Genomic DNA, 18,289 nt, shown 5'->3' on the forward strand with positions numbered 1-18,289 from the left:
GAAAGTAAGCCCTCGTTGGATGCTTCATTTTAAAATATCTTCTATTCAATAGGTTGTCTGTTTTATGGTTTCTCTTGCTGTACAAAAACCTTAAGTTTGATTAGGTCCCCTTCTCTCAAAAAGAGAACATTTTGTCAGGGAATGTTTTGCCTATGATCTCTTCTATGAGTTTTACGGTATCATGTCATGTTCAAGTCTTTAAGCCATTTTATTTTTGTGTATGATGAGAGGGTGTGTTCTACCAAAGAACAGTGTCCTTTTTTTTTGCTCTTTAGGGCCGCACCCACAGCATGTGGAGGTTCCCAGTCTAGGGGTCTAATCGGGGCTATAGCTGCCAGCCTATACCACAACCACATCAACTCAGGATCTGAGCCACATCTGCAACCTACACCACAGCTCATGGCAGCGCCAGATCCTTAACCCACTGAGCAAAGCTAGGGGTCAAATCTGCAACCTCATGGTTCCCAGTCAGATTCCTATCTGCTGTGCACTGGTGCTGACAAAAGGCACTGGTGCTGACAAAATTTAGGGCAGTGGTTCTCAATGAATAAGTCATATGAGTCTGTCAAAATGCAGATTCCTGGCAACCCCAAAATTCAGGTTTAGGGCCCTAGAATCTAATATGTAACCTATATGATTATGACATTGGTGGTTCTACGTGACTTTGAGAAAAGATTTTTATCACTGGATCAGCTCAGACCTTCAAAAAGACTGACGCAGTGATGTTGGTAGATTATATTTTATTGTCATGATGTTGATTTGCATTGTGGGTATCTCATGATCAGGAAACATTTCTTTCCTTGCACAGTAAATCTGCTTCTATCTTAAGACTTTCTAATTATTTTATTCACCTCTCTGCCAATTTTGTTCCACCTCTAAGCAAATGAACCTGTTAGCATATATTTGCATTCTTAACCTTTGTTTCACCTTATTTTTGTTCTCTCTTTTGGCTTTATCCCAATCTTCTCTGCTTTAATATAAATGTATTAAGTCTCTTCAAATTATTTTTGGAAAAACAAGTCATATCACAGAATTATTCTTTATGGTACATGGTATGCACTGCCCTTATTTAATTCTCTGTTTAGGAGCAAGAAAACAATAAGGACTAATCAGTGTCTATCACTCACACACACAAAACGATCCAACCACAAGATCATGTAAAAGGAGCTTAAATAAGAAAACTGAAAATAAATCAAGAAAGAAAACCTTATAGACTTCAATTCTGAAATGAAAAGATTCAGTAGGTCTTGGTTAAGGTATGGATAACCAAAATTTACTATTTATTAAATACTCAATTATGTCCTAAGCACTATACATGTATTATAGCTGAGCTAAACCTTACACATTAACCTAGTAAAGTAGGTACAATTACTTATTTATTTTTTTACAAACACTCCTTTATGGCTTACAGAAGGTGACTTGTCCAGTGGCTAAACAGTAAATAATGAGATCAGAATTACTATCAGTATCTGATGACAAAGCCCATTCTTTGTCAAAATTACTAGGGCTGCCTCTGTATACACACATATGTTATCAGATCCCCTATAGTTCAAATAAACTAGATCAGGCATGGTCTCCAGTCTCAAAATTAAAATGTAGTGAGCACTGCTTATGACAAATGTGTGCCAAGCCTTGACAGAGTGAAACAGAAAAAAAGGCTGCACTTTTTCAGAGATTAAAAAAACAGCAACAATTATTCAGCAAGGACAGATAAACTGAGATCAAATGGGCCGGAGGAAATCCACATAACACACATCTTTGTGCCAAAAGGGGTAATCATATCAGAATATATTATAGAGAAATCAGTCTATCAAGAACCAAGGAGTTTCATCTTGCAAAAAGTAAAGAAAAAAAAAAAAGAAGAGAGAGAGAATGTCACATGTAAAGCTAGACAAGTCCAGATGTATGGGCTGAAGTGAATTCATCAAAATGGAGTGGGTAGAAATAGCTGCAAAGAGAACAAATCATACTCCATGATACTTCATTTCCAGTCTGGTGTCTTTATTTTAGAAAACACACTGAATTAAACAGGTTAGAGCTACTGCTTCCTTGTTCTGTGTATTTCTATCCTCCATTTGAAAAAACATATGGTCAAATCTATCTTCATCCATTCTGTGAGATCAAAAGAACCTGGGAGAAAACACATACAGCTCACTTATCACAAATTTCAACCATCTTTTTAATTAGAATGAGAAGAAAAAGAAAATAAAGAAAATTTAAAATGTGACAATTTAAAAAATTACAAATTATCTAGATCACCAAAAAATAAAAATAAAATCACAATCAGTTTTTTGAAATTACATCTCAGCTGACAACTCTGACTTGTAAGATATCTGAGGTTCTTATTATTAAAAATTAAAAAAGCTTGGAGTTCCCATCATGGCTGCAGCATATTGAACTTCCCAGGCTAGGGGTCCAATTGGAACTGTGGCTGCTGGCCTATGCCAGAGCCACAGCAATGCCAGATCCGAGCCACATCTGTGACCTACACCACAGTTCACGGCAACACTGGATCCTTAACCTACTGAGAGAAGCCAGGGATTGAATCAGAGTCCTCATGGTTACAATTGGGTTCATTAACCACTGAGCCACGACAGGAACTCCTTAGCTCAGATCTTTCTCACAATGGGCCTGGTGGATACTCCGATCCATTCTGGTTATTTTCCAAGTTCCAAATGCAAACTTGGATTAATATACTGTATAGCTGGCAGAATATCCACATTGGCTCACCTGTGGAGTGAGTGCTTTTATGGTGGGAAAGGCAGAGTGGGAGCCATCAGAACTGGCTCTACCAGGAGCTTCTGTCGTGGCTCAGTGGAAACAAATTCAGCTAGTATCCATGAGGATCTGGCGTTGCTGTGGCTATGGTGTAGGCCAACAGCAGTAGCTCCTATGTGACCCCTAGCCTAGAAACTTCTATATGCTGTGGCCCTAAAAAATCAAGGAAAAAAAAAAAAAGATTTAATCTTTGTTGGAGATCAATTCATTTTCCAAAAAAGAAATGAAAGGTGAGCAAGAGAAAAGGGAAAGGATTATCGGTAAAACTGATTTCATTCCTCTTCCCTCTTGACCATAAAAGAAAAACTTCTTTGCACTTTCTGTTAACCAGGGACACTTATTATCAAACCCTATAAAGATTCACCCATTAATTCTATGTACCATCTAGTATGGCTATCCAGAGACTGCCTAAATCTTTTTTCCTTTTCTTTTTAGGTATATACTTGTGGCATATGGAAGTTCCCAGGCTAGGGTCAAATCTGAGCTGCAGCTGCTAGGCTATGCCACAGCCACAGCAACACCAGATCTGAGCCATGTCTGTGACCTATGTCACAGCTTGTGGCGATGCCGCATCCTTAACTCACTGAAAAAGGCCAGGGATCGAATCCACATCCTCACAGGCCCTATGTTGGATTCAACAGGAACGCCAGCAGTGACAATTTCTAACATCACAGTGCTCTCAATGCGGAATACTTCACTTTTTCAGTGACTACAGTAGATTTTGAAGGGTATATAGTATATAATGCACTATGTTGGTAGTTAGGAGACTCGGATTGTAGTCCTGGCTCTGAAGTCTCAGCTAAATTACTAATTTTCTGCAAATCCAAGATTATATATAATCTTGACCTCTAAGCTTTCTATTTTAAAAATTCTAACCCTTCATGACAGGCCTCTGTAGGCCAATATCTCAATCTATTACTACAGATATTGATATATAAATAGCTATGTATAATTTATAAATCTAAAATATGAGTCAGAACTTTTTTCTTTTGCTTTTTACGGCCGCACCTGTTTGAGCTACAGCTGCCGGCCTATGCCACAGCCACAATAACGCCAGATCCTTAACCCACTGAGCAAGTCCAGGGATCGAAACTGCATTCTCATGGATACTAGTCAGGTTCATTAATCACTTAGCCACAATGGGAACTCCAGGACTTCTTTTCTTTAAATAATTACTTCTCATCTAGACATCCTGTTTTCACCATCTATAAAACCTGAAAGCAATTATCTATGTGCTACACAATGTATTAATACATATGAGTACTAATATACTAACAAATACTTCTAAAATGTTCATATTTATATCCTAGAAAACTTGCATTTAACTTTAAAAGACTGAAAATTGATTTTCTCCAATTACAAATAAGTCATAGGGATATAAGGTACAGTATGATGACTATGGTTAAAAATAATGTATTGCATGCGTTCCTGTCGTGGCGCAGTGGAAACAAATCTGTCTAGGAACCATGAGGTTGAGGGTTCGATCCCTGGCATGGGTGAGTGGGTTAAGGATCCGGCATTGCTGTGAGCTGTGATGTAGGTTGCAGACGCGGCTTGGATCTGGCATTGCTATGGCTCTGGTATAGGCGGACGGCAATAGCTCTGATTGGACCTCTAGCCTGGGAACCTCCATATGCTGCAGATGTGGCCCTAAAAAGACAAAAGACAAAAATACTCAATCATTATGTTTTAGACCTGAAACTAGTATAATTTCATATCGATTAACATTTCATGTTAATTTTCTCTAATAACCATCTATAAAATACCAACTTTGCCCATTTTCTTCTGATTTCATAATAAACTTTAAAAAAAATCAGTCATTTTGAAGTTAAAAAGACTAAGATATTATAGTAAGAACCACGTGACTTTCCTTCTTTCTGAACTTCCCTATACACCACAGTGACTTAGGGAACAGTGCTAGCAGACTGAAAGCACATATTTGAAACTAACTTACCATGCAGAGTCAAGATTTAGGAATCTTAGTCCTGTTTCCATTTTTGCCCCTCCTGCTTGACATGGTCTGTCAAATTGTCAGCAGCCATCAATCTGAAGAATTCTTCTTCTGCTGCCACCTACCAGTTTATTTCTCTGCTGCAGCAGAAGGGTATATAGAAAAAGTTCTTGCTTACTATTCAAGTTAAAAGAGAAAAATTCATTTCTTTAACATTTCATATTTTCAGATGTACATGAACTTCCTGTTTCCCTGAAACCTCCCCACCACAAGTTAAAACAAAATTCCCAATCACAGAAAATCAAAACATGTATGATCAATGCTCATGCTAAGCTGGGAGGAAAGGAGACTGAGACCCTCAGCAGTTGCCATCTCAAGTAGTCATTTCTTTTCTGTTATACTTTCCTTCTTCACCTATCTCTACAAATTCTTACAGGGTAGTCTACAAAGCCAGCAAAGACTACCAAACACTTGTGGAAGACATAGCAATAAAGGAGTTTTTTAAAGATAATTCTAGAAACTAAGGGTGCTTTACCTGCTTGAGTTTCAATGTTCTGGACTGCTTATTGCACAATGGCTCTGAATACAATAAAACACGAACACATACGCCACCTACATTTAAAATAGGGTAGCATTTGTATGCCCATATAAGCAGTGGGTATTATTTTTTACAAAAGAGTAATAAATGCATTAAGTCCTTTTAAAAGGACTGACCACAAATGCACATTTCCTCAAACTAGATACATACATAAAAGAGCGAGGGCAGAAAAAGGGAGACAGAGTGACAAATGCAATAGCCATTGTACAACTGGAAATCAACACCACATAAATGTTTTCTGTTTGTTAATATCCTGAAATTCATTTCTAGTCCCATTCTTATTATTGGGGTCTAGATTTGTCTTCTGTAATAACTACTAAGTAACAATATCCAAGAATGAGCTAGTATTAATAATGAACTAGAAACAATGGTTTGTTTCTGTTCTACCCTCCCACTACCTTTACCCCCAAATTTAAAAAAAAAAAAAAAAGAAAAAGCCAATTTAAACACTGACATAAGCAACAAATGCTTGTCAACAGTGGCATGGCACTGACATTGTTTCTGCTTTCTCATTCCTTCCCCCGATCTTAAACCCCACCCCTTTGACCTCTGTATATGGGATGAGCCTGAGCAGGAGAGGTGGTGATGTCAGGACTGCGCCGTTCCCACGGATGCTCCTAGAGGCCTGCTGTGCTTCTGGGAACTGGGGGCACAGGGATGGCTGTCTGACTGAAACCTAAAACAACAACAATTCACCCACCCCTCATGTTCCCAATACCCACAACGGCAGCCAGATATATATGCTACATATGGCCCAGCTAATATAGTCTGAATATGGTAAAATTTGGAAGCAAGATCATTCTTAACATGTCGTGGTCTTCACAGGGCAGCAGAGTAGAGACTGACAAACACTCCACATCCCATGCAGCCACACAGTGCACACGTTCTAACGCTGGCCCTTCTTACCAGCAAGAGAACAAGGTCCTTGCACACAAGCCTATTCAGTATACGTCACAAATTACTGCAGGGGTGTGGCTTGGATTTCCTTCTTAGTATATTTCAAGATATAAATATTTTTACCTTAAGATACTTAGGGGAATGACTTTCTATACCTCATTTGAGTGAACTGAGGCACAAAACAGGTTAATGATTTATCTTATGCCTTCAGCTACAGAAATAGCATTATAAGCCAGGATTTCTTATTCACAAAATAGTGGGTTACTGGACTTACGGCCTCCTTGGATAGGACAGGAGAGTACATATCCTGAAAAGGTCCTAACTACTATCACTAAAATTCTACTTGTTAGAAAGCAGATTATCTCCCAAAATGATATTAACTCATATTAGAGATAAAATTTTAGACAGAAAGGGAAAAGGAGGAAAAAGGGTAAGTGGACTGGGGTACACAGGAGGTGATAGTATATTAACTAACAGGAAGGCTATTAAAATGGATTATTTGTATTCTTATTCCTGCTACTAAATTTGTTCTTGGTTAATCGGCTTCATGATCTTGTGCTTCACAAACACTCTTCAATCTGCTCAAGCCTGTTAACTTTTGAATGTTTAAACCATTATCCTACTGCTCAAACTGCTGACATCTACCTCTTTGTTAGAACTAGTGTCTCAGAAATGCTAAAGTGATTAGTTCTAAAATCACACTGCTCCTAAAATAACCGAACTGTTTTCTTCTATCTTTGGCTCATCATTCCCTTTCATTCTTATAGTGAAATCACAGAAAGAGAACCACTAAAGTAAACTGAAAGCTATGGTGGATTTTTACCTTATATATAACCTAGAACCTAATTTTACCTTTTCAAAAGGCTAGTTTTCCATACCTGTCAACTCCTAATTGATGTCTTTATACTGTGAGCTCACTGTGTATTCGGAACACCAACCCCTGAAAAAGCTTAAGCCAGAATAGCACAATGGAAGAAACAAACAAACCCAAAACAAAAACAAACCCAAAAAAGTCACACTCTGAAATACTACAGACATATATGCAAGGAATGGAGAGGTCTAAATGACTAAAGCAAATCCCAAAAGACAGTCCTGAGTTCATCCCAACCAATTCAAAATTTACCCCCAAAGTTCTTCTATAATCAAAATTATTTGTTACATATATTTATATATTGCTTTTTGAAATTAAAATTATTACAAACCCATGAGTGCCTTCAAAGTACATCAAGAAAATAAATTTTTAAAAGAAAGTAAAGTTAGCCTTGTGATTAAAAAAAAGGAGAAAGAATCAAATTACCTGCCAACAGGCGGGGGCTGTGCCTGAATCCAAACCGCTGCATTTACCATTCATTCTACAGCTGCATTATTGGGGGAAGGGGAGTTTAGAAGGGCACTGACCCCGAAAGTTCTCAATACTTCTCACTCATCATCAGGAAGGGGGAAGAAGGAAAGTTTTTTCTCTGGGTATTTTTTTGTTTGTTTGTTTTTGTTTTTTTGGCTCCTGAAAAGGCTGGCAAAGAACAGTAATAGTGCAAGCAGTTAGAATATTTCTTTAAAAACAAATTAAAAAATGCAAAACATTAAGGAATTTAAAACACCACATTTTCGTTAATATAGAAAGAATTTTCACTAGAGTTAGGCAGCCACCCGAAAAACAGCATGGCAAAAGGCCATTGGTATAAAGGAAATAAAATACCACACAAAAATCCAAAACAAAACTAAAAACATTTCAAATTAAACCTGGAAGACTAGAAGATTCCAACAGCAGATTTCTTTCCACTACTGAAACATTCCAAAATCGAAGCTTCAAAGGCGCCTAAATGTATCTTAAATGAAACTTTTTGTTTTTTAAGAAAAAAAAGAAAGAAAGCAGTGAACCTTGTTATAAATCCTGCAATATATTACATTTTAAAACATCCTAGTACAACAAAAACAAATTTTAAAAGAAATTAAACAAACAAACAAACAAATAAAAACAGTAGCAGCAGAGGTTACCTGTCTGAGCACCTACATTTTCTTAGGAGGGGATCGTGTCTCACCAGCCATATAGCCCATAAACCTTCTCAAAAAGAGTGAGCCAGAAGAAAAATGTAACACAAGATTTGATTTCACAGTGTCTCTAAGCTCCCCAGACCCCAAACTAGGGATTCACTGAATGAAGAGAATTTCTTTTTCCATTGTTTTCTTCTTGAGAAAAAGAAGAGATGATCTTGACAGCCAAATTACTTCTTTCAATGCCTTCAGTACCTTCTCCAAAGTCTGACAAAGTGCTTCATGAAAGCCAAGTCTCTTGAATGTTGACCCAGGGCATTTTCGTAATTGACAGCATATACAGAAACATTTCAAAGTTCAGTGGAGTTAAAGTCAGCAAAAATGACCAATCAAAAGAAAATAACTATTAAAAAATTTAAATGCAATAGTTCATATTTGTGTGTTTGTGTATACATAGTCCACTTTTCATCATGGGTGACAGAAAAACAGTATCAGAAAGAATTACTTTTAAATACAATTCAGAATTACAATTGTAACAACACAAAATAGTTTTACAATAATTCAGATTTTGGCATGACAACATTTATACATATTTGATAAATACACATTTTTACCTCTCATAATAGCAATAAAGATTATACAAAAGTTATTAAACAATATGAAAATATATTTAACTTTCATTTAAATACCTGGGCTGTTTAATTTGGGTTCTTCCAGTATGATTCGTTCATATTCTTTACCTTACTTTGAGGGAATTCAAGAGGATAGTCATGTTTTTAAAGGCTTAAGATGACCGTTCCTGCCTTTTTGATTCTAACATGAGCGTATGATCCAGAAATAGGTTGCTAACTGTTTTCATATAGTAAGAATGCACAAAAGATGGATAGTGAGTAAAACTAAAGATGAAATAATCTCAGATACTTCTTATAATTATTTGGTTAATTCGATAACTTTTTAAAAGGCTACCTACATTTTTCCTGGTGCCTTATCCCACTCAACACAAACCTTGCTTGAGATTTTCAAATGGAGGTGTGCCGTGTTTTAAAATTCATTAATCTATATATATGTGATATGTAACTATGCAAAGTACATGTATCATAATCTACGTGACAACCAGATGGTCTCTAAACACATACGAATGATGATTTAATTAACCAGTTCTTTCTTCCTTGTTTATTTCTCTATCCCAAATAGTGTGAATCTTCCAAAGCATGGTCATTCAGCAAGTACCAAGTGAGTCAGAGGTACTTATGATATTCCACAATACGTCCCATAATAACCCTGTACAAGTCAAATTCTTTTAGATCAGATTAGAATATCCTAAAATAAATTAGAAACTCTTACGTATATTTTTCTAAGGTGAAATGAGACACTGCACAGATTAGAGGTACTATTCTATTTGTCAACAATCAACCTTTCACTCAATTTTAATATTATTTAATTCTATGGAAAAAACAAATTTTATTACATTCCTTTTTTAAATGGGGGAAAACTGTACAAGTAAGCATGATCAAACCTCTGTTAGAGCTGGTTAATACTGATTTTTAACTACTGCCTCAAAGTCTCTCTAGTAGTGTCCAAGAAATTATGTTTAAGGTCCATCTGAAGGGAAAAAAAGCACTGAAGAGGCAAGAAAGGACTCGGGTAAAAGCTTCAGAGGATTGGAGGGAGATGGAACTTGCTGTTTAGAAAAATTATGATGAACTCTGGAGCATCTCGATTTCTTAACACACCTTCCAAACCATTCACTGTGATAGCTTTACCTATGTTTAAAGGCTCATATATGCAGTCTTGGGGCTTTAATAAATTGAGAAACAAAGAAATAAAGAGTGGAGAGTACTGAAGGCTTGAGAGTAGGGCTATAAGAGACCCAATACCTTCCCAAACAAAAATGTTCAGTCCACCCCACCCCACCGCAAAACCTATGTGTAACAGGAGAAAATGTACAGCAAGAAGCACTGCAGAAAAGCATGTAGCCTTGAATAAACCAAACAATGAACAGTCTAGAACCAAAGGAAAAACCAAAAGACATACATATACACAAAAGCCTAAGAAGCATCTACTCTCCTTATGCCTTTAGGTATGTATGGGTACCTTTGGATAGTATGTCTACCCAGTGGAGTACAGTAAGAAAAAAACTTTCCCATCATAGATTTTCTTTCCACCTATCCTTTTTGATTGGTTGGTGTAAACAAAAAGCAAAACATATACACATGCATGTGTACACACAGGCGAGTGTACACACACACACACACACACACACACACACACACACATGCACGCGCATGTGCGCTCCCTCATTAAATGTGAAAAATGCAAATATATAACGCTGGTATTAGAAATCACTTCAGCTTTATACTTATAGGCCCTTGATTTGGCCCCTTAAAAATATTTTTCCTTGTCCTTATTCTTTAAATGCCCAACCACCAAAAGAGAAAAGGAAAAATAAAAGGCTTTAAATGCACATGTTTCAAGTCAGTGTCTTGTTAACAAAAAAGGTAGCATTTTCTTCACTTTGGCCATTGTTAAAGATGCAGGCATAGATCAGGGAATGTTAAGACTAGCATGTATTAAAAAAAAAAGTAACATAACAGCATATATCTTTCAAAAAAAACTAAAACACAAATACAAGTCAATGCACATATTTTAAACTAGTGCAATTTTATCTACAATGGAGTAAATGTTATTTTGTGTGCCAGACATTGCAATACTGTTCATTTCCCTTTTATCATGCAAACATGCCAATTTTGTCATTAAAAATCCTTTATTGGGTCACATTCACATTGCCCTCCCATCCAAATCAAGGGAAAAAAAAAAATCAGTAAGCATCCCTCAAGATTTCATAAACTATGAAATAAAGCTGCTAGTTAATAGAGTATAGACAGAATTTTTAGATTTGTATAAAAAACTGTAATTTAGGTAATGTTTTCCTCACCCATTATAACACAATGTGAAGTTATGCTACCAATTGTACAAAAACAAAGCAAGGGACCATGAAAAAAAGTTCTTCATGGCCTGAGAACCTACACATTGAGTAATTTAAAAAGGTAACTATGAAAGCCTGAAATTTTTCTCTATCTCACCTCTTCTGCCTCTCTCTGTAGGATTTGTAAATTAAGGTCAGTATCACCTTAAGAGCGGTCTTGTCTATCTCCCCCTTCTTTAACTAGTCCTACTCAATTTTTTCTCATCTTCCTGAGCATCTTCCATGAACAGCATTGCAAGTTGGTTAAAAAAAGAAAAAAGAAAAAAGAATAAAAAAAGGAAGAAAAAGAAAGTTTTACAAGGGTTTTTGTTGGTTAATTATTTACTGGTGGAATCACTCCACCAGGAGTTTGATTTCATTGGCTAGCAGTTGGTTCATGTTGAATAGGCCCCCTGGGAGCTTGGTGAGCAGCTCTCGCTCCGTGGTTTCTGGGTCACTGTCGACAGAGCTGGAACTTGCGCTCATGTTGTCGACAGCAGTGCTGGCTGGGGGACCCAGCTCCGGCTCACTAGTCTCACTGGCCGTGGACACCACGGAGAGCAGGGACATACGCCGGGTGAGCCGGCCAGAGGGCAGAAGGGAGGCGGCATAGTCCGCTATGATACCAGCTACATCTAGATTACAAGCCTTATCAAAGGCGATGAAACCTACATTTGCATTGGCCTCGCAGACACAGAAGGAGCCGTCGTCTTTCATCAACAGGTCAATGCCACATACATCCATTCCCAGGATGTTAGACACCTGGATAGCCAGCTGCTTCCCTTGTTCACTCAATGAGCACATCATCCCCACACCACCTGAGAAACAAGATAAGAACAAAATAATAAATTTTGAGTAAACTAAAGCTGGCTAACCCTTTAATTAGTCACAAAAACAAAGGTGTTATTCTAGTGTAAAACTGGGATTTTGAAGTCGAAGTTTCTTTCATTAGGGAGTCCCCTTCCAACCCAGTCTCTCAATAAATTGACAACTTTTCAGTGTGCTATTATTTCTGAAGAACTTTCACCAAAGCCTATCTTACTTGCAATAACATGCAACTTTTGCATAAACACTATAGCTGGCTGAGTGTAGGTAGAGTCTTGAGTTTTTCAGGAAGAAAAGCCTACATGGAAGAAAGAAATTTGAAAATAACATATAGATGGCATTTAAAGCCAAGAGCTAGGTAAGATTATTAAGAAAGTGAAATACAGAAGAAAAAACTCTGAGGCGCTTCACCAATAAGAGCTCTCAGAAGATACACATTTAAGCGAGTCAAAATCAGCAAGATTCTTTGGACCAATGGGTTAGGTAAAATGGTTAGAACACAGCTCCCAATTATACACAAAATAATATCTATTACCAAAGAGGGAATCTGATAGACATTTCATACATATGTGAATTGGGTTACAAATTCAGGCCTGGTTGAAAGCAAATTTAAGATTCAAAGAAATCCAACTTCACTACTAGAAAAACAACTCTAATATTTATTATATTCATGGTAAGCCTATTAATCATATTTACATGTTAAAGATATTTTTCAAGATCTGAGTTATACACGAATACTCACTGAACAAGCTTAAATAACGTTACTTTATATCCCAGAAAGACACCTGCATTGCTTTACCTAGTGAGCAGTTGCTTTGCATCCTCCCATCTGTTGAACAACGTAACATGGTGCCAACCACACGGCCTCCCACGACAATGACACGTACATCCCTTCCATGAGACTCTTTAATGTACTTCTGGAATAGGTACGGAGCTTCATGGCGAATAAGATGGCTTAGGTCAGCCAAATGATGTTTATCACGAGCCAAGAACACAGCTTTGCCTGTGATTGAAAAAGAATTAAAAAATGTATGTAACTCATCAAACCATGAGCAGTTGATACATATTACCTGGATCTTTTTGTGTCCCAATGTGCTCTTTCAGAAGCAATTACTTTTTTTTTGGCTGTACCCACAGCAATTGGAAGTTCCCAGGTCAGACTGAACCTGAGCCACAGCATCAGCTTGGGCAGATCCCATTAACCCGCTGTACCGGAGAATTCCAAAAACCAATTACTTTTTAAACAAAGTGATAGAGTTATGATAATTAGCAAGACAATGTAAAAACATGTATAAAGACAAAGTTAGTAACTAATCTCCTATTACCCCTTCAAGCCCCTGAATCTAGACTTTATTTTGATATGTACTATGAGGTGGTATTCTTCCAGGTTAGCCAATAATACCAGCCTCACTTAACAAAACATTTCTCTGAGTTAATGTTATAAATATGTAATATTTTTTTATATTTTATACATTATATATTATAAATATATAACAAATATGTAATGTTATAGAAATATTTTATTTGTTATAATAAAATATACTAAGATACAACACAGTAAAACAGCAATATGTTTCTTGTTTTATTTCTGAATTCCCCAGGCCTGTTTCACTGAGCTATTTTTCAACCTTTGTGCCACTAGAAGGGTTTCCTTTTAAAACGTTCCCATTGCAGTTCAGTGGTACCAAACCTGACTAGTATCCATGAGGACATGGGTTTGGTCCCTGGCCTTGATCAGTGGGTTATGGATCTGGCATTGCCATGAGCTGTTGTGTAAGTTGCAGACAAGGATTAGATCCCACGGTGCTATGGCTGCGGATCTAAAGCCTAGGAACTTCCCTATGCCACGGGTTCAGCCCTAAAAAAAAGCCAAAAAATAAAACAAACAAATAAACAAAACAACATGGTTATAAATCCTTTGACATTGTTCCTATCTAGAGGAGGGGGGAATCAATCGCCCATTCCTTGAATCCAGAAGGGACTGTAATTGCTTCAACACAGAATACAGAAGAGGCAACTGTAACTGACTTCTGAGGCTAGGTCATAAAAGTTCACATAGAGTCTTTGTTCACTGGAGCATTCACTGTAGGAACCCTGAGACCTCTTGGATGTCACAGTGGAGAAGCCAATTAGACACGATGCAATCCAAAGTCCCAGCTGAACCACGATCCAGCTATCACTGTCAAGGCACTAAACCTTGTGTAGCACCTGAATTTATGAATCATGTTATGCCTGAACTTATGAAGATATTTTTATACACTGTCTTCAAACTGTATAAACTAAGATGGGATGATAGAGTTAGTGATCTAAAGTTCTTGTATTGTTGAAGACGAAGACAAGGATATTAAGATTCAGTCCACATTAAGTATGCATCTTAAGGAGTTCCCACAGTGACTCAGTGGTTAACGAATCCGACTAGGAACCATGAGGTTGTGGGTTCGATCCCTGGCCTTGCTCAGTGGGTTAAGGATCCTGTGTTGCCATGAGCTGTGGTGTAGACTGCAGACTCGGCTCGGATCCCGTGTTGCTATGGCTCTGGCGTAGGCCGGTGTACAGCTCCGATTCAACCCCAGCCTGGGAACCTCCATATGCCACGGGAGTGGCCCTAGAAAAGGCAAAAAGACAAAAAAGAAAAAAAGCATCTTAAAATTTCTAGCAAAACCACTAAATGAACAGAAACTGATCATAGTCAAACTGAACAATTCACAGTACCTTCTATAAGTCTGAAGTACTAGGCACCCAGCAATTTCCCTCTAACAATTCTATTGAAGGTGTAAATTTTTTTTTTCTTTTTGCTATTTTAGCACTGCACCCAGGGCAAATGGAGGTTCCCAGACTAGGGGTCGAAATCAGAGCTATAAGCTGCCAGCCTACACCACAGCCACAGCCACAGCAACGCAGGATCCGAGCCACATCTGCAACCTACACCACAGCTTACGGCAATCCCAGATCCTTGACCATTGAGTGAGGCCAAGGCTTGAACCTGCATCCTCATGGATCCTAGTTGGGTTCGTTAATCACTGAGCCATGAAGGGAACTCCTGAAAAGGTATAAATTTGAATTGACAAGACTGTTTAGTCAATAATCATGAGCAAATATAAGGAAGATCTAATTAAGCTTCTTAAATATCTATTATAATCACTCTCATTAACTCCCAAGAGAAACTGCAATATTATGAATGGTAACAACAGCTCATACACACCTCTATGACCTCGTGTATTCTTCACAACCATTGGGAACTCCAGTACTTCTGCTTCATCAATCATTTTAGCAAAATTTTCATGACCACCTGGTTTGAACAAAGAAGAAATTTAGAAACAGTAACAGTGGTGTTTTGTAATAAATTCTACCCTAAGTTAGTAAGATAAGGGAGATAACCTGATGGCTAAATTTTGTTTTTCTTGGAGAAAGAAAGTTCAGTTAACTATCAGTTTAAAACAACCACATCTTTTAAAGTGTAAGTATTCTAATATCCAAGAAATTAAGTATCTTTCAGTTAAAACAAAGTATCCTAATTCTATAACATTTTTCATATTTTTATTACTTATTCCCCAACCATGCGAATAACAGAAGCCCCCAAATCTACTTTAGTATATAGAATTCTAGGCTTGGATTAAGAAATAAGAATGAGTCACTGAGAAGACTCATCCAAAGGTGAAAAGATGCTCCATGCATGCATACACACACATTCACTTGCTCTCATCAAATACACAAATTAATTTTTCTTATCTCCACTATATATCAGTTATTTCTACAGTGAGCCATCAGTTTCCAAGGGTTATGTCTTATTCTTTCTGTCCTATTGCCTAGGAACAAATGATACAAAAGCAAAGCTCATGCAAAAATGGTAGTTGTAAAAAAACAGCAAGACGACACAGAATAAATATACTAGAAAAGTTCATTAAACACCTGTAATATTTGGAGTTCCCGGTGTGGCTCAGCAGGATCAGCAGCATCCTGAGAGTGCTGGGACAAGGTTCAATCCCAAGCCCAGTGGGTTAAGGATCCAGCGTTCCCACAGCTTCAGGTTAGGTTGCCAACTGCGGCTCGGATCTGATCCTTGGCCTGACAACTCCATATGCCATGTGGTGGCCAAAAAAGGGGAGGAAAAGCAATATTATAAATTTGTAGCTTAGAGAAATTAAGATGATCCAGCCTCCAAATTCTAAATCGTCACCATTAGAACCTAGATAATGTTCATTAATTTGGTTAATATATTTTTCCTTTCCATTCTCTTAAAAATAGAACTATAAAAATTATAGATGAAATAAGCTATAATACATCAAAAGCATCAGGAAGAGAGAACTCTCAAACTACTCATATTTCTCTTCTTGTGCAACTGTTAAAAACTGCAATTGTATCCATATATGTCATACAAACGTGGGGAATTCCCTTCTTTAAAATATTAAAAGAAAAGGACAGCAATTTCTTTTTAAATCCTCATTAACTCTCCAAGCATTCCATTGGACATTTATCTGAAAAAATTGTTATGAAAAACTACAATGATTTATATTGTAAGTCTGACCCTTTCCAAAATAGAATAACTTGAATATCAGGAAATATATTAACAGAGCATTGTTTACAGCAGTGCTAAAGCAGTGTGGTCCAGGAACCCCTCCTGTTCATTTTTTTTTTTTTGCTATTGATGTGTCCAGATAAATACATTATTAAGAGTAAGCATAAAAAAGCAATTTGGCATTGCTCTGGTATTTTTATAGTACTTTATGTGCATTGATCAACAGCAAGTATGTTCTTTAAAAATTAAAAAACGATCCTTTATGACAGATGATTTTAGAAGCACTGGTCTAAAAGCATACTAGTGTAGTGGCATTTTCTTTAAAAATAAAAAAACATTTGAAGCATTATCATGAAAATGGTAATGAAGATAATCAGAAATTGTAGAGATATCAGATTCTATTACCTCAGGAGTTGCCAAATTAAGGACAGATTTGACACATACTCTTTTTTGTAATAGTTTTAGTGGGAAACAGCCATTTCATTATTTAAGATTTGTCTACAGCAGCTTTTCAATACAACGCTTTACTGGGGGTCACAAGAGAGAACTTATGGCCTCGAAAGCCCCAAATATTTAATACCTGACTCTTTACAGAAAAAGTTTGCTAAGTCCATTATACCCATACCACACGCAGAATAATTCTCTGGCCCAGATTGTTAAAACTGAAAGACACTCCTTGTTCTTTCATGATTATAAACTTCTTTACATCACACAATTCTATTAGTTTAGAATGTCTTTCAAAACTACTGGTGCTCTAAAATTTAGGCCATGAATACTTTCTTCTCTTTTTACGGCCTCACTTTTGGCATATGGAAGTTCCCAGGCTACAGGGTTTCAAATCAGAGCTGCAGCTGCCGGCCTACACCACAGCCACAGCAACACAGACCTACACTGCAGCTTGTGGCAACACCAGATCATTAACTCACTGAGTGAGGCCCGGAATCAAACCCACACCCTCATGGATACTAGTTGGGTTCCTAACCCACTGAGCCATAATGGGAACTCTAAGGTTATAAATTCTTACCAGTTAACTCACCATAAGAGAAAGTATCTGGCAGAGGAACACCATGACCTGCCAACTCTTGAAATGTCCAGAACTTATTAACACAGTTCAGGATGGCTTGAGGTCGGTTCATCAACCTGCATCCCATTTTCTCTAGATGGCGCAAAACAGTGATGTCGCTATCACTTTGCACCCATGGGGTTGGTACTCTAACTACCACCACCTGGGGGTAGGCAGTAATTAATTCTCCATTGATCCGAAGACCTGAAATACACAGAAGTGAAACCAAAACCATTAAAGGTGAATATACAATAAAATAGAGGAATAGCTATATACCAAAGCTTGGGTCTCAAAACTAAATGTACAATTTTGTTAACATTTCACTGGGACAGAGAAACATTCTTACTTAAATTATTTTCTTTTGCAAGAAAAATAAAACTTAATGAGAAGAATTTCTGTACTTGATAAATATGGTACATGACAACACAACAAAATATTTCATATTAATTAAAAATATCATAAATCACCATATTCAAAGATGGGAACTGCTAAGCAAAAGATAAAAATAGATTTTTGTAAAGAACATGCAGGCACTATCTATCCCAGCGATCCAATTTATCATCACTGATGATGGCACAAACTATCATTTCAGGCCTCCCAGTTAGGTGTACCATGAAGTATGTATCATTACCTAAGAGGTAATTGTGTGTACAAAATGGGTAGCCTGTACCTGATCAAGCCAACTCAGAGGAAGCTTTAGGAGA

At 37.2% G+C, this 18,289-nt stretch overlaps 1 protein-coding gene across 2 annotated transcripts in view; it reads right to left on the reverse strand.

Annotated features, from left to right (window-relative positions):
• Positions 1-1,980: 1,980 nt before the first annotated feature.
• The window catches only part of RIMKLB (ribosomal modification protein rimK like family member B), a 38,028-nt gene continuing 21,719 nt past the window's right edge, over positions 1,981-18,289 (reverse strand). For both annotated transcript variants that reach the window (XM_047787599.1, XM_047787600.1), the window contains exons 3-8: positions 17,559-17,789; positions 15,209-15,295; positions 12,806-13,009; positions 7,522-11,999; positions 4,733-4,869; positions 1,981-2,130 (exon numbers count right to left, since the gene is read on the reverse strand). In XM_047787599.1, the coding sequence (XP_047643555.1) occupies positions 11,536-11,999; positions 12,806-13,009; positions 15,209-15,295; positions 17,559-17,789 (986 nt within the window). In that variant the 3' untranslated portion in view covers positions 1,981-2,130; positions 4,733-4,869; positions 7,522-11,535. The remainder of the gene's footprint in view (positions 2,131-4,732; positions 4,870-7,521; positions 12,000-12,805; positions 13,010-15,208; positions 15,296-17,558; positions 17,790-18,289) is intronic.

Source organism: Phacochoerus africanus, chromosome 7 (genome assembly GCF_016906955.1).
Source record: "Phacochoerus africanus isolate WHEZ1 chromosome 7, ROS_Pafr_v1, whole genome shotgun sequence".
In the NCBI taxonomy this organism is placed as follows: Eukaryota; Metazoa; Chordata; class Mammalia; order Artiodactyla; family Suidae; genus Phacochoerus; species Phacochoerus africanus.